At 38.1% G+C, this 22,678-nt stretch overlaps 2 protein-coding genes across 7 annotated transcripts in view; both read right to left on the bottom strand.

Moving 5' to 3' along the window:
• LOC114658913 (complement factor H-like) overlaps window positions 1-22,678 on the bottom strand; it is a 249,862-nt gene that overhangs the window by 91,440 nt on the left and 135,744 nt on the right. The window lies entirely within an intron of this gene.
• LOC114658914 (coagulation factor XIII B chain-like) overlaps window positions 1-22,678 on the bottom strand; it is a 180,826-nt gene that overhangs the window by 152,671 nt on the left and 5,477 nt on the right. The window contains exons 3-4 of one of the 2 annotated variants that reach the window (XM_051933313.1): window positions 12,869-13,036; window positions 11,868-12,053 (exon numbers count right to left, since the gene is read on the bottom strand). In XM_051933313.1, the coding sequence (XP_051789273.1) occupies window positions 11,868-12,053; window positions 12,869-13,036 (354 nt within the window). The remainder of the gene's footprint in view (window positions 1-11,867; window positions 12,054-12,868; window positions 13,037-22,678) is intronic. The other variant, XM_051933314.1, reaches the window with a different exon arrangement.

Raw genomic sequence — 22,678 nt, 5'->3', positions numbered from 1 at the left:
TGAAATAAACTGTTACTACAAGCTCTGAAGCATTATTTGGACAATATTGCACTGTATACTGTTATCATAATGGAGAACACAAAGACAATTAGCAAAGGAAGACAAGACTTTATAACTTTTAAAAGTGTAGAATAACAGCAATTATAACAGAGGTGTCAGTGAGTACAGTTTCCTACACCATCAAAGAAAACATAGAAACTGAATACAATTGTGACAGGAATAGTTCAGGCAGACCTAAAGCTTCAACAGAACCAGAAGACAAATTTCTGAGAGTGAACAGGACGGCAGTCACAGTAGGCAAGTGTCCCTTTCAACCGTGAAGTGAAGACAGGTCGAGTGACAGTAATAATGCCATTGCTAAAATTGTAAAATGAGAAAAAGATACTTGCCTGGACCAGGGACCACTGCCAGTCTCAATGAACTCTGACCTTACGCAATTTAGCTGTTGTCCTTTGAGGTGCCTTTCACACAAGCTGTTTACTCTCAGAAACTTGTTTATTGATGTCAGAGTTTTCTTTAATTTCTCGAAAGGAAAGACCTACACATTTAAGGGTTATAATGGTCTGATTCAGCAGCCTTTTTAGAGAAGCTCCATATTTATTTATTTAAAGAGCTCCTATAAAAAGTCAAATTTCCCCCTGTGGACAGATATCTATCTATCTATCTATCTATCTATCTATCTATCTATCTATCTATCTATCTATCTATCTATCTATCTATCTATCTATCTATCTATCTATCTATCTATCTATCTATCTATCTATCTATCTATCTATCTATCTATCTATCTATCTATCTATCAAATTAATTGTGTACTTTTTATATGTACTTAAAATGAAGACACTGTAATTCTATTTAATATGCTTCAGTTTGTAATTAGTGTATTCACTGGAATAAAGACAAACATCCTTTTACCCTTTGGGAAAATTGTACAGCAGAAATATGGTTTTACACTAGGGACCCAAAGGAAAGAGTGAGACAGAAGTTAAAAGAAGAACAAAACTACAGCGTAGGTAGGGAAACCAATAATGAATTTGCACAAAATGCGTGCACCATGTGAAAGGAGAGAGACATCCATTCCTCTATCAATTTTATAATCCACTTGTGCAGTGCAGTGTTGTGGTTATAAAATAACTTTTACTTGTATCTAAGCTGACAGGACTGGGGTTGAGGCAGAAGCCCACTCTGAATTAGCGGTCAGTTAGATATAGATTTGCAGTGTCTAATCAGAACACCTTAGTATGACATACATTAAACAATTACTTTTACATTGTGCATTGGATTCCACCCTGCTTTGGTACATACTGAAGCTTCTTCGGAATGGATATAATCCTCACTACGTTCATATTCCAGTTTTTCACCATATTCATATATTTTAGATTGATTTTTCGAAAATCCATTAGACATTTCTGGCACAAGGCACATTTGCACTTAAGACATATAAAAACAGAAAGGTTAAAATACAGTTTACATATTTAGCACTGGATGACTAAATTTAATTCATTAGAAATTATATCATTTATATTTTGCAGGTTTTGTTTTTAAGATATATGTACTTATGGAAAACTATAAAATACAGTATCTACTTTATATAATGTCACTCTTTAAATTCCTCTCTGATCTCAGCAGCTTTGACAGGCAAGCAGGGTGACCTAGAGGCTAAGTGAGAGTTTTACTTTTTGTGCCACAAGGTTTTCATTAATTGTTACTGTTTATTTGCATAACTTGTTGCATTTGAATGATTATCAAAAGATTTCAAAGCTACCAAATGCTTCAGAAAAAAGTTTGCTCTAGAGCACAAATGGGTTAGTACTAGACCTACAAGGAAATTAAACATTTAGCGACCTCCATAGTCTGGTGGTGGTTGTGAAAATGAATGTCTCCAAAAGGCATCTGAACATCAGTAGAATGGAAACAGCTCCCTGGAGGATCATCACACATCTTATTAGAAGAATCAGCACCTGTTTATATCTTCTCTGGTGAGACCTGCCACAGTTAGTAGGCAGGCTGAGACCAGATAAATGCTGCTTGGAAGGAGGTGTAAAGTCCAGAGACAGGGAGTCGTGAATCACTTTACCATTCAAAGGCCCAGCACGTGGTGTACTCAACCCCTCAATGACCTGAAGTAAGGCATTTAACTAACTGGTCCTGCAGTTTTAAACATTTTAAGAGTTTCTTGCCTTGTGTTCTAGAAATGTATTAGTATTTATTTGTAGTTTCATTTTTGCTGCTTCTTGCATTTTGGTATTATGTATTTTTGTGTTTTTCTGCTTATGTAGATTTTGCTCCCAGAATATGGTATACCAAGTGACAATATCACTGACTTTCAACAATAAAGTGCAGGTTGTCCAAATTATATTTTGCAGGTGCATTGCTTTGTACGTGTTACAGGTTATCAGCATTTGATCCCATGACATGAATTTTTTTAAATGTTTTGAAGCCTTTCTTCCATGTGACTTCAATAGTTTACAATTTGCCATGAAAGGGAAGGTGAATTTTTGAGCATTTCAGATGAAATTTTGAGAGCTTGAATTTTCTTTGTCTCTTTTACTTTGATGAGCTGGCTTAGTAACATTTTGGTACGAGAACGCTGTCTGTATCACTACTGTAAGTCTGGTTAACATAGAATAAATCTTTTTATTCCCTTCAAAATGATTATCATCATGTAACATTTTGTAGGAGACAATAGGCATAGAAAAGGCATAACACTCTCAGATCTGCTTGATCTTCAGAGTCAAGAGGGAATAAGCTTATATTTAGCATTAATTAATAGTTCATTTTTTTTTAAATTAGCACGCTTGTATTCTCCTTTCCACAAAATGATTCCTGCCCTTTCAGTTAAAGAGATGAGAGAGAAAGAGAGAGTTACAGTATCTTTATACATCGAAGCAAAAGGAAATGTCAGAACTTACTGTAACTGTGTCTGACTCCTTACCAAGACTGTACAGAGGGGATGAGGTCTATAGCAAATTGTATTTCCTTCACTACTGGCATGGAAACTGGAGTGCAAATGAAAACATTACATTTCTTAATACTTGGGAGATAACATAATTGGAAGGCGGAACGGTGGTGCAGTGGTAGCACTGCTGCCTCGTAGTTAGGAGACCCGGGTTCGCTTACCGGGTCCTCCCTGCGTGGAGTTTGCATGTTCTCCCCATGTCTGCGTGGGTTTCCTTCCACTGTCCAAAGACATGCACGTTAGGTGCATTGGCGATCCTAAATTGTGATTGGTGTGTGGGTGTGTGTGTGGGCTGGCGGCCTGCCCAGGGTTTGTTCCTGCCTTGTGCCCTGTGCTGGCTGGGTTTGGTTCCAGCAGACCCCTGTGACACTGTAGTTAGGATATAGCGGGTTGGAAAATGACTGACTGATGACATAATTGGACCAAGAGTTAAAAATCAGATGTTCTGTAAGAGGTAACTGTATTAGTAACTTAATTCAAATTAAAACAAAAATTATAATACCAATTCATGAACAGCTTTGCAGTTTAAAATGTTCCTTGCTAAACATTTGTTCTCTTAGAGACAGAGCTGCTTTGGTAAAAAATGTGATATTTAGTGCAAAAGCTGATTTGTGACTTATTGTACTGACTTCAGTGAGAGGACAAAAAGTTTTTTGAGAAAATCCGAGGTCAGAAAACAAAGCAAATTAGCAAAACCAAAGATAAAACAGAGAAATTACTGTGCCAGTAATACTATCCCAACGATCAATGAATTAAGTTTAAAGCAAAAGTCAATCCAAAAAAAATCTCAAACTACAAATAATGAATCTAATCTCAGATGATGTGTTTGAGCAAGGTTACATTTATGCGGTTGTGCTGATGACGTCGCCATTGCACAACCCCAGTGCATTGTCCACTGACAACAGGAAACAATGCAAACCTCAACATTGTGACACCTGGAAGAGAAATAAAATGGCATTGAAACAACTGGAAAAATTGTAAACTTCAAAATGACTCTGGATAAAAAACTGACACTAGACAATTATTCTATAGGTCAGAAAACCCCAAATACATATATGAATTATTTTTATATCTTCTGGAAATCCTGAGAGAAATAAAATGCACACAGGAATTATGACAGTTACTGAAACCTGTCTTTGTAAATGTGAGAATTTTTTCCTTTAACTGAGGCAGCACCAACTGGTTATACAGTGGAACCTCGGTTTGCGAGTAACTTGGTTTACGAGTGTTTTGCAAGACGAGCAAAAATTTTTAATAAATTTTGACTTTATAAACGAGCGAGGTCTTGCAGTACAAGTAGTATGTATACGCTTTATCTGCTGAGCATCATGTGATCACAACTGAGCTGATGGTTCTTCTCTCTCTTGCTGCGGGATTGTGGGCAATCATCTCCTATTCTCCGTCTGAGTCGGCGTGCCTCACTCATATAGTCAACATCCGTACGAGCGTATACTGTTTACTGCAGCATTAGCATTGTGACTGTGTTTGTGTGTGCTTGCACGCGCGTGTGTGCTGTGACGTGCGAGTCCCCGTCTTGCACCCTAAAACACGAAGCTGAGTCTCAGTACTTTAGCAACACCAGCTTTCTTCAGCTTGAAACACCAACAGCGCGGTTATTTATACACAGACACAGCAGTCAGGCAGGGCCCTGCACATTTATAATGTTCCTTGTTCCTTGTATCACCCATCGACGGCAGGCGCTTATAGCATGTCCGCGATCGTTTCTGCAATTGCTTTGGGACGCTCTTCCGCGTGTTGTCCCATTGGGTGCAATCCCACAAGAGTTTAGAAACTCACTCACACCAGCCATGATTCTTTTCAAAGGTAAAGTGAAGGTTAATTTGTTTTATGTATTTTTACTTTAGATTTTGTATTAATCATTTTTATATGAATAGTTTTGGGTTGTGGAACAAATCATCTGAGTTTCCATTATTTCTTATGGGGAAATTCACTTTGATAAACGAGTGCTTTGGACTATGAGCACGTTTCCGGAACGAATTATGCTCGCAAACCGAGGTTCCACTGTACATTCCTTCATAAATCAAGAGATACTGATGGAGTAGGTGGCTTTGGGATAATTCTGTGTGATGAAATGCAAAAAACTTCTAAAACTTTAAATCATTTGAAATACTCAAATTAGATATTAAAACAGATTATAGAACAATTGTAGTACTCGTGTGCAGACCACAAGGTCAGTCAGTCATTATCCAACCCGCAATATCCTAACACAGGGACACGGGGATCTGCTGGAGCCAATCCCAGCCAGCCCAAGTCGAAAGGCAGGAAACAAACCCTGGGCAGGGCACCAGCCCACCACAGGGCGCACGCACACACACACACACCCATACACCAAGCACACACTAGGGACAATTTAGAATCGCCAATGCACCTAACTTGCATGTGTTTGGACTGTGGGAGGAAACCGGAGCACCCGGAGGAAACCCACTTAGTTCTTATTTATCAGATCAATTTTAATATGTACAGTACAGAAATGTGCTGACAGTACTCTGTCCTTATTTCAGAAATTAAATTTGGTGTCTTGCAGGGCTCTGGGGAGTAAGTTATATATTTTGCTGGGTAAATTGGGTGGGATTTGCATGTACATTGTTAATTTTTGTTTTCTTTATTTGTTTAATATATTCTTTACTATTAATTAATTTGTTCTGCTGTGTTTTGTGTCTCAGTTTTGTGAGTCGGGTCAAGGCTGGGTGTGTTCCTTGGGTCCCCAAAATAAACTAAATAAATCTCCATTTCAGCACAGTGTGAGTCTGAGTATCAAGCTGAAGATACACTACAGCTGCTGATTAGCTGTGCATACTGTATTCCAATATGTAATTCATTTATACAAAAATAAAATGAAGACAAAGTAAGGATAAAATAAACATAAAAATTAAAGTGAGAAAATAAACCATTATCAACCCTTTTCTATTCTATTTCTCTTCTCAGTATCTTAATGTGGCATTTGTTACCACTGCTGTACTGCCAAGCATTTCCCTGCAGATGGAAAAATCATCTGAGATACTGGGCACTTTAGAATCTGTCCATCTGTTGAATCCATCGTCAAATTTGACAGTCCAGAACAGACACCACTGTAAAATGTCCAGCAGCTAGTTGGCCAAGGTCTCCAGGACTGTGACCGAGTCTGGCTTTGTCTTTTTCATTTGACCAAGGACCCTCCAGAGGTTATATTTCTCCAAGGATGATGCTGACTGGAATTTTTATTTTCCTCTCGTTCATTGTCAACTGGCCAAAGTTAAACATTAAACATAAAATTCATGGGCAGATTTTGCTAGTTTCCATTAATGTTAATCCAATTTCAAACTACTTCCACTTTTTGTGTGTTTAAACAAATCTGTGTCTGTATGCATACTAATTCTGCATTTAGTAATTTGTAAAATTTATATTTGCGTTTTACCTAAGAACTTGTCATAGTGCACTGTGACTGTATTCAGTGAAGAGCTCTACAGTATATATAAATAATCTGGATTCAATTAAACTGAATTAACAAAAGTTAATAATACTTACAGCAGGAGGGTACATTTGTCCATTTCCCATTTTCACAGGTAATCCTGTGCTTTTCATTTGTGTGTATGCAGATGTATTCTATTGCGTCTTGATTAACAAAGAGTTTTGCCAGTTCTGCAATTACTGCGTGTTTCACAAAAGGTGGTTCAGGGCAAACAGTCCTTTCATCTGTAAGAAATAGGAATTACCAAAATGACAACGGTTTAAAAGCATTTCATATAGAGTATACCTTTCATGTGACCCAACAGAAATTATTCTTCCTACATTTCCCACATTTTTTTGATTGGTATAAAAGCTGTATTTTTTAAAATTCTATCACATTTTAGTAATAATGGAAAACTTTTTAAAATTTTTAAAAAATATACTGAAATATTTAAATCACAAAAAATAAAGTAAAAAAATAGGTACATCATAGGAATGAGACTACTATACTATTTACTAATGTGGAGATGGCAAAGAGGTGGCACCCTCCAGTGACAAACCCCAAGGGGTAGCTGGATGGCACAAAAGACTTTGGTCATTATCCATCCATTTTCTAACCCGCTGAATCTGGACACAGGGTCACGGGGATCTGCTGGAGCCAATCCCAGCCAACACAGGGCACAAGGCAGGAAACAATCCTGGGCAGGGTGCCAACCCACCGCAGGACACACACAAACACACCCACACACACACTAGGGCCAATGTAGAATCGCCAATCCACCTAACCTGCATGTCTTTGGACTGTGGGAGGAAACCGGAGCGCCCGGAGGAAACCCATGCAGACACGGGGAGAACATACAAACTCCACGCAGGGAGGACCCGGGAAGAGAACCCAGGTCCCCAGATCACCCAACTGCGAGGCAGCAGCGCTACCCACTGCGCCACCGTGCCGCCACTTTGGTCATTATTCCACTTAAAAAGAAATTATGACAGATTCACAAAATTATGAGGCAAGTTTACAAGGTCTTCTCAAACTCTCAATAAGTCTAAGACCTGCAGAGATTTATCAAAGTGTGGAGATTCTTTACAAAACACACACACAAGAAGTATAAGACTATATGAAAAAACCAATGTAATTTCCCCACTTAATCCCAGTATGCAGGCCACCCTACCTCATCTTCTGGTATGGTGGCTTCCCCAATTTCTTCCTGAAAAAGCCACAATTTGCACTTTCCCTTTCCTTTTTCATCTCTGTCTCTCTCCACAGCCGTGCCTTCTGTCTTTAAACTTTACTTTAGAAAAATGTACCTTTCTAGCAAAAGCCATATTCCCATCCTTTTTGTGTCTAGGGAACTTTAAGGATTCTTTTCGATAGCATGCCCAGGGATGATGGGTCCTTCCTTGTCTGTCCACACCTGCATGCTTAAGAACTCCATGTTTACTGGAGTTGACATTTAATTGTCTTTTCTTACTGGAAACTTAACTGTTCTGTGGCACAGTTTCCTGATGTAGTTCTAACACAGGTCAACTGTGACTTCAGAAATGGACTTATGTGCTGGGCTGGTAACAGTACTTCTAGAGAGGTCCACCGAATCAACAAGCGAATTAAAAGTGCAGGCTCTATTATAGAACATACTCTGGACCCCTGGAGGTCATAGCAAAGGAGAGAAAACAAAACTGATTTCCATTATAAACAATGGTGGCTCTGAGGCTAGGGATTTGCACTGACAATCAGAAGGTTGCCGCTTCGAATCCCGTAAACACCAAAGGTGACTCTACTTCATTGGGCCCTTGTGCAAGGTCCTTAACCTAAAATTGCTCTGTCCTGGGTATGACCTTAATCTATATCCAGCCCCACATGTAGGCCCTCCAACCTGCAGGGAAAAACCAGGGAGTTTTTGGCAAAATTGGCACTCTAGCCACCATAAAAAACCTCATACTGTTCCATTCCATCTGAACTAGTGTGGTGCTGAGATATCACCCATTGCATGGCTGCACTCGGGTCCTAATCTGGGATCTTGGGTTGGTTTGTCATGTGGTGGGCGCGGCAATGCACTGTATCAGTGCCTGCTTCTAACCTCTCTCTTTCTGTCTCTCTCTGCTCATCTTCTCTCTGACACACTAACACTGAATGTCAAGAAATACTACTGGGGCTCCTTTATAGCAAAGTCAATACGCCTTCATAATGCCTTAATGTGACTGTCTGCCAGGTCAGAAGTTTTCTTTCTTTTTAAATGTTCATTCTTTTAATTCATTCTGATGTGTGTTCAGTCCACAGTTCATCATTTCTGTGGCACATTGTCACATTTTTACTGGGATCCTTCCATTTGACTGTATGAGTAGAAGAAGCCTTATCTGGTTTATTATTGCAGTTACAGGCTTGTGTCAGGAGTTGTTCTATAAAGTCTTCTGGTCCTAAGATCACCTGAATAATTATGTAACCACTTTTATCATAAGGAAAGTAGCTGCATAGAGTCATTATTATCTTTTCTCGTATATGAAGTATAGGGAAAGTATTGTAACCATCCAAAGATTTGATGTTGAGTTTTTGATGAATCTCGACGTTTTAGACCTCCCTGAGTCCGAAAATACCATTTTTGGAATTATGTCTGTGTGTGTGTGTATGTAAACACGATAACTTGAGTACACTTTCACTTAGGTCAACCAAATTTTGCATACAAGCAATAGGTACAAAACGTACATTTCTATCAACTTTTGGACTATTTCTGTTAACCGGAAGTGGTACTTTACCTTTTATTCATAGAGCTACAGAGTCTGATTTATTCAGCTTTACTTTTATAATAGTTATTCAATATATAATGAATTTTGATTTGATTTGTTGTTGATGGTTCTTTAATGTATATAATACAAAAATATAATGATTGTCTTGTGGTTTACTCCTCAAATATCCATCCCCATATCTGAGTATATCAGAAAGTCTAGAGGAGACCACTCCAGACTTTTTTATTTTGTTCTCTGTTGCTTTGATGCATGCACCTTCATTTTTGTATGTATTATAACTTGCTTTGTAAGTCACCTTTGATAAAGTTGTCTGCTAAATTAGTAATTATAATAATAATAAATAATATAATTAATAATTAATGGATCCAATTCTGATTCCACTGTCTTCTAAAGCCTATTTTACATTACATGACTTTTCTAGCAACATTCAGTTGTAGCCTTAAATTAAATAATCTTAGCAAGTCAGAGGCAGTCAGCAGCATGCTCCCATGAAGACGTTTGCCTAATGTGACATGCCTAATGACTCGCTCCAACTAGTCTGCGACTCACTATAATAAAATCAAGCAGGTTCTGATTTTGTCTTTAGTCGGAGGCACAGGCTAGGTGTACAGGACCAATAAATGCTCATCTGGAAATACAATGCATAGAATGCAGCAATAAGGAATAAGGAACACACACGTTTTGACCCTCACAAATGGGAGAGAAGCTCATCTGTCTAATGTCTTATGTTTTAATTACAAAAACAAAAAGGAAAATGAAAAATATTGAGTCTAAAACTGAACTCACTGTAGGCTATTAACCTTTTGTAGAGTGCCCAGGGGCTGTGGACTTTGCAAATGGAAGACAAGTTAGTCTGTATGATGCCTTGTTTTTTACATACCATAACAGAAGTGTTAAAACAAATAAAGGGCAAAGATTACTACTGAAGTTGCTGCAGTTCTTAACTGTTCATAGAGTACAGCGCCAGCGCTATCAGGTAGCACCCTGTTAGATGACAGGAAAACAGGTGAGCACAACTGTCCTGGAAGGCCAGCGGTTGGTAAGTAAATATGACATGGGCTGCGATATTCAGTAGTGTAATTTGACATGGTGCAGCGATGAGATCAGAGACTGTGGTTGGTAAATCTGACATACTCTATAACAAAAAGTTGCGTAATATGGCATTGATTTAAGGTGGTTACTTTCCTTTGATAGGCTCAATTTTTGCCCCTTCAGCTATTCTTTGATTTCAACTGTGGTTAGTGATCTCTGATTACATGTCTCTTGCTAAGTGCATGTCTGTGTTTCTACTTTTTATGGATATTATATGCAACTCTGCTGTGTACACTTTGGTATTTAGGGTTTTCAAATACACCTCTGGTGTGGGCATTACTCAGTTCTCAGTTCAACCAGTTAGAAAAGACTGGCATGGCTTTTTGTACTCTTTACTTGAAATCATTGATCAACTTTTCTACTTGTTTAATCTACTTTAGGGTCACAAAAGCCAAAACTTATCTAAATAGCTTTGGACACAATCCCATGCTGATTGTTCACTAATACTCATGTACTTGCCATGTATGTTGCTGAGTCTTCTCCTTAATAATCCCTTCCATTAATTTACCTGTGATGCACATTAAGCTTACTAGACTATAGTTACTTGGATCAGCCTGATCATCCTTCATTTAGAATGGGGTAAGAATTGCTATCTTCCAGTCTTTAGGAATTTCTCCAGTGTGCAGATTTTTGAAAAATATGTGTCAAGGGTTATATACGAGGGGGGACCCAAAAATAACCGGAAATATTTTTAAAACGCGTTTAATTTAATTTTCTGAACAAACTACAATTAGTCTCCTTCAAAGTACTCTTTATTGGCGGAAATACACTTATCTAACCGTTTGTTCCATTGTTTGAAACATTTTTTAAATTCATCTGAAGTAATGCCCATTAATGCTCTGGTCGTTTCTTGTTTTACCTCTTCGACGTCAGCAAAATGCCTTCCTTTCAAGTCTTTTTTCATCCGAGGGAACAAAAAGAAATCACATGGAGCTAAATCCGGTGAGTAGGGTGGGTGGTTCAGGGTTGTCATACCGTTTCTAACAATAGTTTCTGCAACACTTTTTTCAAGAAGAAAACAAAATTTCACTGCCGCGCGTTGCTCACGATAATCGGCCATCGTAAAAAAACCACGCTTGCACAAAACTACTTTTACAAAAAAATTCACTGAACACAAGCACAACCTTCCAGACTGATGGCACTTGGCAGACTGACTTGTGAGGAGTGTAACTAGATCACCCTAGCGGCCCAACCACATACTACAAGTACCAACCTAACAACCTCCTTAAAAATTGAAGGATAAATGTTATAGGGTTGTGGTGATTTGTCAGATTTTCAGACTATTAAATCTAAGTATTACTTTTCCCTTTGCAATTTCCTAATCAATTCAAATTTACAGAGACAACACGTAAACAGAAAACATTGAAACAATTTGATAATTCCTATGGTTCATACTAGGTCATGAGCTGAGAATTTGTTTGGCCAAGTTTCTGGCAATGTCCACCATTAATTTCATTCATGCATGACCTCCACCTGATAAATTACCAGAATGACTCGATAATCTACATATATGAAAATGGCTATGGTGGTGTTACTTTTACATGAGATTTATTACTCCTTTATTTTATTTCCACAAGTAATTTCACCGGAATTTCCAAAATCAACAGCAAGTCTTAAGTCTACTTACCAATACATTCAGGTGTGGGTTGCCATTCTCCAGCTTTACACTGCGTCCCACCCCACCAACTTCTTGTGTTTGATTTATAGCCAGTATCACAAGTGAAAGTTAATATTTCTTCAGGATTGTACTCTTTCTTTTTATTAAATAAATAGGCATGTGTGATATCAGGCAAAATGCAGACCTTTGGTTTAACTGAAAGTAACAGGAAATTTAGTTACTTTAAACATTTCACTGCAAATAATCAATTACTGAATGATAGGATTAACTTTATTGAAGAGGAAAAATTAGCTTTCAGATCTGAATACAGTTTACATCTAAGTTTTCAAAAAAATTGCATGAATTCTTGAAGGTAATAAAATATTTTTATAGTATTTATAACCGGTCCTACAGACAGTGATCAATAATAAGAAAAAGTCATAATGTAGAGAATAAGAAAAAGTCATAATGTAGAGAATTTCCACTAGCATTCACTTGCATTCAATAAACTATTACAAGATGATCACAGTATTTCCAACACAAAGCTATGAGATTTTATCAAATTCAAAAACTTACATATGTCTTTCAAACAATTATCCACCCATCCATTATCCAACTCGCTATATCCTAACACAGGGTCACGGGGGTCTGCTGGAGCCAATCCCAGCCAGCACAGGTCGCAAGGCAGGAAACAAACCGCAGGCAGGGCACCAGCCCACTGCAGGGCATACACACACACACAAACACACCAAGCACACACTAGGGACAATTTAGGATCACCAATGCACCTAACCTGCATGTCTCTGGACTGTGGGAGGAAACCCACGCAGACACGGGGAGAACATGCAGACTCCACACAGGGAGGACCTGGGAAGCAAACCTGGGTCTCCTAACTGCGAGGCAGCAGCACTACCACTGCGCCACCGTGCTGCCTGAAACCATTATGGGTGAGTTATATACACTAAAAGACATTTTTATTTCTGCTAGTTTCTTAACATCGCAGACCTTTATTCATACTGTTTAATGATTACCTTGACACAGGGGTTGTGAACTCCAGCCGTCAATGGTGCAAACTGACTTCTCTTGAGCAGGAACAAGATTTCCATAGCATTCATACTCTAGGGTAGTCCCAATATCATAAGCATGTTTAGCATTTTTGATCCAACCATCAGAAATACTTGGCTGCTCACAAGTTTTCTCTTAAAGATATGACAATAAAAGTTTTAAAATGGTACATATTAGAAGAATTAAAGTTCAGACAGGTGCTCTTCTCTCACTTAGATGTTGTCACAGTAATAATAATAATAGTAATAATAATAATAATAATAGAAGAAGAAGATGAACGTAAAAGCCAAGAAGTTTATTTTGGGCAATATACTGAGGGCATCCCGTTACATGTACATTACGAAAGTGTCAAATTTTAATTAAATTATTAAAGACCAAGCAACACATAACAGGGAAAAAGAATATATTTGAGAAATTACAAAAACTTCTACCATATACACCTGCCACCAATATTAAAAGTCCAGTGGCAGAGCACAAGAAACAAATGTCAATGCCTGCTGATTGTGTCACCAGCCCAAATGGGTTGTCTTTGTGGCATGAATTCTGGTAACAAAGGATCTTACAATGCAAGCTGCCAAATCACATTTTTGGATTCAATGAACAGATGTTTCTTTTTTTGGAGATCAAATATTTATTTCAAAAAAAGGAAAAGGACGAGGAGGAGGTAACAGGATAGCAAAGTAAAACAGGTTTTGATTTTGTCTTTAGTCAGAGGTACAGACTATGTGTTCAGGACCAATAAATGCTCCTCTGGAAATGCAATGCATAGAATGCAGCAAAAAGGAATAAGGAACACATGTTTTGACCCTCACAAACAGGAGAGAAGCTCATCTGCCTGATGTCTTGTGTTTTAATTACTAAAACAGAACAGAAAATAAAAAAAAAAATCAGAGACTAAAGCTGAACTCACTGCAGCTATTAACCTCCTGTAGAGTACCCAGGGCCTGTGGAGCTCACACATGGAAGAGAAGGTAGTCTGTCTGATGCCTCGTTTTTTACTTAACATAGCAAAATTGAAAAAAGAAATAAAGGGCAAAGATTACTGACCAAGCAACACGTAACAGCGAAAAAAGTATATCTGAGAAATTACAAAAACATCTACCATCGACACCTGCCACCAATATTAAAAGTCCAGTGGCAGAGCACAAGAAACAAATGCCAATGCCTGCTGATTGTGTCACCAGCCCAAATTAGTTGTCTTGGTGGCATGAATTCTAGAAACAAAGGATCTTGCAAAGCAAGCTGCCAAATCACATTTTTGGATTCAATGAACAGATGTTTCTTTTTTTAGAGATAAAATATTTATTTCAAAAAGAGGAAGAGGACGAGGAGGAGATAACAGGATAGCAAAGTAAAACATTTTCATATTGTGAATACGCTGAACGCAGCACCAAGGGGACGTTGGCCGCTCCTCCAAAACCCCCTCTTAAACAGTAATTCAATGAGAAACAAATACAGTTTTTATCTCCTCTTTGCTAGATCAGCTGCAGGCTTGCTGCTGCTGCCGTGCCGCATGATCATTCAAAACATGCAGAACATTCAAAAGCCTGTACTACAGCTGTCCTTTGGCCTCACTGCTTTGTTTCTCTTCCCCAGACAATCCTTTGCTTTATTCTTTATGCTTTATTATGGTGTTTATGAATAAAGTTTCTGTTTCTTAAAAACCCTGAATGAATCTGTGCAACTTTGTGACCCAAGCGTGACAATATATTATGTGAGGTTTCTGAACTCTTTTAGGAGAACCCCCCTCACCCCCCCCACCCCCCTCCCAATGGGACGTCATGCTGAAGCACGCCTACGGCATCTGTGGAGGACTGCTTCACAGTTACCAAGGCAACCACAGGTAAGCAGCGCAACACTAGAGCGCAGCGGAAACAACTACGAGCTAATCGAGATTGTGCTATACGCACTTTAGGGACATTATAAATGCAGCGAACAGTATAACTTGGCCACTGACCTGGCCCCAACTATGCCCGTTTGTTGTGTCTGTGTATAGGAGAGTGGTAGCTCCCACTGCAATAGATAACCCAACAGTTCCTGTTTCAAGTTGAATAAAGATGGTTTTGCTAAAGTACTGAGACTCAGCCTCATGTCTTGGGGTGCAAGACAGGGACACACACGTCACAATAAATTGAAATCACCCACCACTGGCACCTACTCCAACCTATCCCACTCCAAACTTTACAAAAGGAAGACTAAGTGAAAAATAATTTAATAAAACACGTGGATCGCTGGAAGAGCACAGAGGCCCACATATCTGGCCGAGGGAGAGAAAACTAAAAATTATAAATTAAGTTGGATCGTGGGCTTGCTGTTATCTATGACTTAATCATGGAAATATTGTAGTGTCTTTCAGCTTGCTGGTAGTTTGAGCCGATACACCGTTGATCCGTGCGGCTGACAGTTTTAACAGAACAAAGTTATAAAAGGAGGATCTTCAGGGACAGAAAGTAACAAGTTTGGCGTTTTTCCATCAGGAACCTGTAAGACATTTTGGCTGCTATTGTAGCTATTGAAATAATACATTGTTGATGAGCAGAGACACAGAGGGAGAAAGTGAGAGATTAGAGAAATCTAAAAGGAGTAGAATGATAGGAGAAGCAAGGAACCTAATCCAGATAAAATGGAGTAGAGTGTGAGAGTAATTGAGACCCAAAGAACTGCAGTATTCCCAGAATGGGTGGAGGAAAATGCTGGTGCATTAAAGGAACACTGGTGACATATTGAGTTAGAAGTTAAGGAAACACACACCTAAAGGAAACATTTTCTAGGGTAGTGATAAACTTAGTGAATAACTTTATATTGGATGTGTTATTGAGAGGAAGTTTTTATGATTTCAAAAATTCTGTTCCAACACAATGGAGTTGGCAGTAATAAGTCAGTGATAAGCTAAGTGACTCTGAGTGACTAGGATAGGTATAGCAATGTGTAACAATGGAATCATGGAGACAGGCATAGAAAGAGGAAATGTGTTTGTTGGGGAGCGAAGAAGAAAAAAAAAGTCAAATAGTGGATGGTTGGGAACATGCCCTAAGAACAGATCTAATCAGTAAATGGAATAAGAAAAAGGAGAAGGGATTGTAAATTTGTCTTTAAGAAACTGGAAAGATGCAAGCCCAGTTCTGTTGAACAAATCGCAGTGTAGTGCTGATACCCTGTGAAGCCCAAGTTTTGTACAACAGATGGGTTGCCCAACAATATTTTGAGAGCTATTGTGAAATAGCGGTGTAAGAGAGTGCCAACACAGAATGAAGCCAAGGTGCTTTTCTACTTTGTGCCAAACACACAGAACAGAATTTTTAAGACGACTACTCTCTTTTTTGGCTTTAACTTAAAAATGGTAACTGCTGCAAAGCGTTGTTCTTCTACAAGTGTAGCCAGGACAGGGGTCTGATGTTGCCTCTCCTTGCCCTACCTTCTTGTTTGTAAAATTTTACAGGGAGTTAAAGGGTACGCATCTTAGCGTCATGATGCTCCACTTGAACATGAACCTGAATAAAAATTGATGAGAGTTTCTATTGTTTATTGGTTTGTTGTATGGCATTTTATTCTGATGCAAAGGCCTTCAGTCGATTGACAGTTGAAACTTTTTTTTTTTTTGTTCTTTATTTCGTGTTATACAATTTCTTGTATTAGGAATTTGTTCGTTTTTGCATACCCCTTGGGTTCAGAGCGCAGGGAGAGCTATTGTACAGCGCCCCTGGAGTAATTACAGGTTAAGGGTCTTGCTCAAAGGCCCAACATGGTAGGATCTCTTTTGGCAGTGACGGGGATTCGAACCGGCAACCTTCTGGATACCAGCAGAGATCATTAGCCTCAGAGGCACCACTCCACCCGGAACTGCTCCAGCATTACCTGCCACCATGCCAGCTCCCATCAAAGTCCGCTGGGGCTTCTTCCCTGGGCTTGAATGCATAAGGTGAGACCTTTATGATCTATATGTGATGTCAACAAGCATAAAAGGTATGCTGAGGCTTTGATAAGAAATGTTTTGTGGTTAATTTGTTTAAAAACAATGTAATTGTAGGGTAGGGTTTGTGGAGTGAGGTTCGAGTTGAGTAAATGATGAGGTGATGCATGTGATTAGAATGAGGAAGTTGATGATTAAACTTCATCAGTTGAGGAACATTTTTGAAAATGGTGCACCAGTAGAGGGGTGAGGATCGTGTAAGATCTCAGGACAACAGAAAGACAATAGTAGGTGTTTATAAAAGGACCTACCTTGTAAAAAATACTTTTGTCACATATGCTGTATTTAATCCTATTATTATGAGTTTAAATTACAACAAGATTATCTGGGCTGCGGTGGGTTGGCGCCCTGCCCAGGATTGTTTCCTGCCTTGTGCCCTGTGTTGGCTGGGATTGGCTCCAGCAGACCCCCGTGACCCTGTTCGGATTCAGCGGGTTGGAAAATGGATGGATGGATGGATGGAAGATTATCTGGGACTTTTTTTACATGTTTATGTACATTTATTTGCTTAGCAGATGCTTTTATCCAAAGCAACTTTCAAAAGAGTTTAATATAACTGTTAACATCAGTCTAGGGACCGTTTAGGAACAAGATTTACATGACAAGGGTACAAAATTGATCACACATCAAATGCGCAGAACAAAATACAAGCAAGCTACAATTCCTAGGTTAAAAATCCTAACAGCTTATATCTATTAGACCAAAATTCATCACACAAAAGTGTCTTCAAACACTTCTTAAACACACTGAAGGAGTCAGCAGTTTGGACACAGGTGGGCAGTTCAGTCCACCAGTAAGGAGCTACACATAAAAATAGACTAGATCGAGATTTGATGCCACGCAGAGGTGGTACCACCAGATGCTGTTTAATAGCAGACCTGATTGGGTGAGAAAAAGCTTAGGATATCATGAGTGTCTCCATATACAAAGGTGGTGACGACTCAATGGGAAACATCAAGGAACTGAACTTAATTTGTGCTACTCGGCAGAGCCAGTGGAGTGTTCAGAAAAGAGGACATGTGCCCATCTTAGTTGGTTGAGTACAAGATGTGCTACTGTATTTTGAATCATCTGTAACAACTTGGTAGCACATGCAGGTACTCCTGCCAATAAAGAGTAACTTTAATATGAATTAATTTTGTTCACCTGGTAAAAAATTTATTTCATAAAAGGGTGGCTCAAAGAAAAAAGGGAAAAATTCAATTGCTTCTTACAGTATTGTTACCAAGTACAGACAGCAACATAAGAAAACATGCTTACCTAAGCCCTGGTATGAAGGGCCGTATTGACAAAAAGATAAAATGGGATTAAGTTCAAGATAGTCCAAGGGTGGTTTAAACTGGGAAATTTGCAGTAGAATTACTGTCTAAAATAATTGGAGATGACTTAAAACTCGACAATGAGATAGCCACGGCTTATCGCACAAAGATACCGAGCGCCTTTAAACCTAGGTCTTTTATTGTCCGCTTCGAACGACTAAGATGTAAGCTTGATGTGATGGCACTTCTCAGACACAAGCAAGAGATTATATTCGAAAATAATCTTATTCGTATTTTTCCCGACTTCTCACCATCAACAGCTGCAAAACGCAGATCCTACATCGACATTAAAAGGATGCTATGGGAAGCCGATATCAAATACAGCCTCTTGTATCCTGCCAAACTGAAAGTGGAAGTTCAAGATCGACATTATATTTTCTTCAGCAAAGAAGAAGCTGAAAAAGAATTAAAGAAGCTGTTTCCGACACTTTTTTGAAAGTTAATTAAAATTAAAGAGCCGTATTCTACCAAGGCACGGGAAGGACCTATGATCTGATTGCTGGATCCATGTTTAAAGAGACTGGTATTATAATTATACATCCCTTATTTTCTTTTTTTTTTTTTTATCTGGACTTTATATGTTATATGTTTATGTTTTAATCAGAGTTATAGAGTTATAGACGTGAGTGTGAAAATGTGGAAGTGATTAAAGATTCGTTTTATTTTTTTATTTTTTTTTATTTTTTAATTTTTTTTTATTATTATTTTTTTTTTATTTTACTATACCTTAAAGTAGACTGTTTAACTTCATACCCTTGGTTTATTGCTTGTTCTACTATTTATATAATTACCATTATACTATTACAGTAGGAATTACCAGGTTTATCCTAGACTAGTTTTTAAAATCATTCCCAGGGTTGTTTTTTTTTTTTTTTAAATCTTAATATCTTAACTTAAAAGCGCTGAAGATTATTTCAAGCTTAAATATTGTTAATGAGAACATTTTCGGCAGATAGTATTAAGGATTTAACTGTAAAAGATATCTCTGTTTTAATTCTGTAACGCCGCTGCAGGGTGGGGTTTGTTTTGTTTTGGACGTGCTCTGTCTCTTCGTATGTCAGAGGACTGGAACATCGCGAAGTGGGATCTAGCCTCATGTGGGGAGGCAAAATGGGGGGGTGGGGGGACAAAGGGGGGAGAGAAGGAGAGCAGGTTATATCTAATCTATTCTTATAATCCTTATAATTATAAATATCAATGCAACAACAGGCTAAAATGCAACAACTCATGGGGAATCTTGAAACTAAGATTAAAACTGCCATATTACCAATTAAAACTATAAATGACATTAAAAACTCAGAATCAATGTCTCCATGATGGGACAGTTAACTTTGTGAGCTGGAATGTTAAAGGCCTGAATCACGAATTAAAGAGAAAGAAAGTATGCTCTCACCTAACAGGCTTAAACGCTAAAATAGTATTTCTACAGGAGACCCACTTACTAACCAAGGATCAGTTCAGATTACAAAAAGGCTGGACTGGCCAAATGTTCCATTCTAGCTTTATAAAGAAAACTAGAGGGGTGGGAATTCTCATACATAGAACAGTTCCATTTGTAGCATCAGAGGTAATGTCGGACCCTGAAGGGAGATATGTGATGGTCATGGGCAACTTATATAACAGTAAAATGATTTTGATAAATGTTTATGCACCCAATGTTGATGATAAGGAATTCATGCAAAATCTATTTGCATCCATTCCCAATGTGAACACTCATAAAATTATAATGGCTGGGGACTTTAATTGTGTTTTAAATCCACTCTTAGATAGGACTCCCGTGACAGGGGGGACGACATCTAATACTGCAAAGATAATTACACAGTTTTTAAATGATCACAACTTATCAGACCCCTGGAGGTTTCTTAATCCAAACTCAAGAACATATTCGTTCTACTCACCAGTGCATTATAGCTACTCAAGAATTGATTATTTTTTTATAGATAATAATTTCCTGCCTACAATTAAATCATGCAAATATGACACAATTGTTATCTCTGACCATGCCCCTCTAGTCTTGGAGCTAAAATCAATAAGCCCCTCATACTCACCTCGCAGATGGCGTCTTAACCCTCTTTTATTGGCAGACGAGAACTGCACAGAATTTATATCCAAACAAATCAGCTTCTTCCTAGAGACAAACACGTCCACAGAGGTTTCTGCAGGAACACTCTGGGAAACTCTAAAGGCCTTCTTAAGAGGCCAGATTATTTCATATCTTTCCCATAGAAATAAATTAGAAACCAAGAAAGTGTCAGAGCTAAGAAATGAAATTACTAGAATAGATGAAGAACAAGCCAGGCGTCCAAGTGAAGCTCTTCACAGGAAAAGGCAGGCCCTGCATACAGAACTTAACATCTTAACAACTAAAGAAACTGAACAACTTATTTATAAGTCTAGACAGCATTACTATGAACACGGAGAAAAAGCTAATAAGCTTTTAGCTCAGCAAATTCATAAACAAGAAGTTCACAATGCAATACCAGTAATCACCAACAAGAATGGAGAAGAAATCATCGACCATAATAAAATAATGCACACATTTAGAGATTACTATAAGTCTTTATATTCCACTGAGCCCAAAGAAGACAACACGCAATCTAATGCATTTCTGGATAATTCACAAATACCATAAATAGATGCTTTAAGTGCTGAGGAACTGGATAAACCTCTAACGCTAACAGAATTACTAGACGCTATAAAGTCACTACAAAGCGTGAAATCATCAGGCCCTGATGGTTACCCCATAGAGTTTTATAAGAAATTCTCCACTCAGCTAGCTCCACTCTTATTGGTAACATTTACAGAAGCTAAAGACCACCAAATACTACCTCAAACATTTCGACAAGCATTAATCACCGTCTTTCCTAAACAAAATAAGGACTTGTTACAATGTGCATCATATAGACCAATTTCACTCCTGAATAATGATGTTAAGATACTCTCAAAAATCCTAGCTAGAAGGATGGAGAAAGTGCTGCCCTCGGTAATATCACAAGATCAAACTGGATTTATTAAAGGCCGACATCTATTTTCAAATCTCCGACGCTTGTTTAATGTTATATATTCACCAGCAAAATCAAACACCCCAGAGATATTACTATCATTAGACGCAGAAAAGGCATTTGACATGATCGAATGGAATTACCTTTTCACTGCATTGGAGAAATTTGGGTTTGGCCCGAATATTTGTGCTTGGATCGAACTACTGTATACCAGTCCAGAAGCTTCAGTTTGTATTAATAAAATTTGCTCAGACTACTTTAAACTAGAACGTGGTACCAGACAAGGATGTCCCTTGTCGCCACTGTTGTTTGCAATCGCTATTGAACCACTGGCAGTTCACTGCCGAAATTCTTATCAGATAAAGGGGATTGTCAGAGAAGGACTGGAACAGAAAATTTCTCTATATGCAGATGATATGGTCTTATATATATCGGACCCAGAAAACACTGTCCCTGCTGTTTTAACAGCACTAACAGAATTTCAAAAGATATCTGGTCTTAGAATTAATCTGAATAAAAGTATACTCTTTCCAGTGAACTCACAAGCATATAATATTAAATTAGACACCCTACCTTTTACCATAGCAGATCAGTTTAAATACCTAGGAGTAAATATCACAAGTAAACATAAAGCTCTTTATCAACAAAATTTTGGCGTCTGTATGGAAAAAATTAAGCAAGACTTGCATAGATGGTCAACCCTTCATCTCACTCTAGCCGGAAGAATTAACATTGTTAAGATGAATATCCTTCCTAAACTTCTCTTTTATTTCAAAACATTTCAATATATATCAATAAATCGTTTTTTAAACAGTTAGATTCAATAATAACCTCATTCATTTGGAACTCAAAACACCCACGTATCCGAAGAGCGACCCTACAAAGACCTCAGGCAGAAGGTGGCATGGCTTTACCTAATTTTCAGTTTTATTACTGGGCAGCAAACATACAAGCCATAAAAACCTGGACACAAATAAATGCACATACACAGGCTTGGTCTGCAATAGAAGTAAAATCCTGTAGTACTTCTTTATATTCCCTGCTCTGCTCTCCAATAAATGAAAGTTATCGCAAATATACTAATAACCCAATTGTGCTTTACTCACTCAGAATATGGAACCAAATTAGGAAGCATTTTAAGATGGAAAATCTTTTATCAGTGGCACCTCTGCAAGGGAACCACCTCTTTCAACCTTCGCAAGTATATCCAGTTTTTAATACCTGGAAAAAGTTTTGGGATTAAAATGCTCAGAGATCTTTATATAGACAATATATTTACATCTTTTGAACAATTACGTTCAAAATTTAACCTCCCAGCTACACATTTCTTTTACTATCTTCAAATTAGAAATTTTGTTAAACAGAAATTGCCCGATTTCCCCCACCTTGCACCCTCCACAATGCTGGAAAAAATACTGCTCAATTCCGAGGAAACAAACACTATTTCCGCAATATATAAAATCTTATTAGAGTCCCTACCTTTCA

This window comes from Erpetoichthys calabaricus, chromosome 10, assembly GCF_900747795.2.
Source record: "Erpetoichthys calabaricus chromosome 10, fErpCal1.3, whole genome shotgun sequence".
Lineage (NCBI taxonomy): Eukaryota > Metazoa > Chordata > Cladistia > Polypteriformes > Polypteridae > Erpetoichthys > Erpetoichthys calabaricus.
Note: the sequence above shows the minus strand (reverse complement) of the source record. Positions and strands in the feature narration are given on the sequence as shown.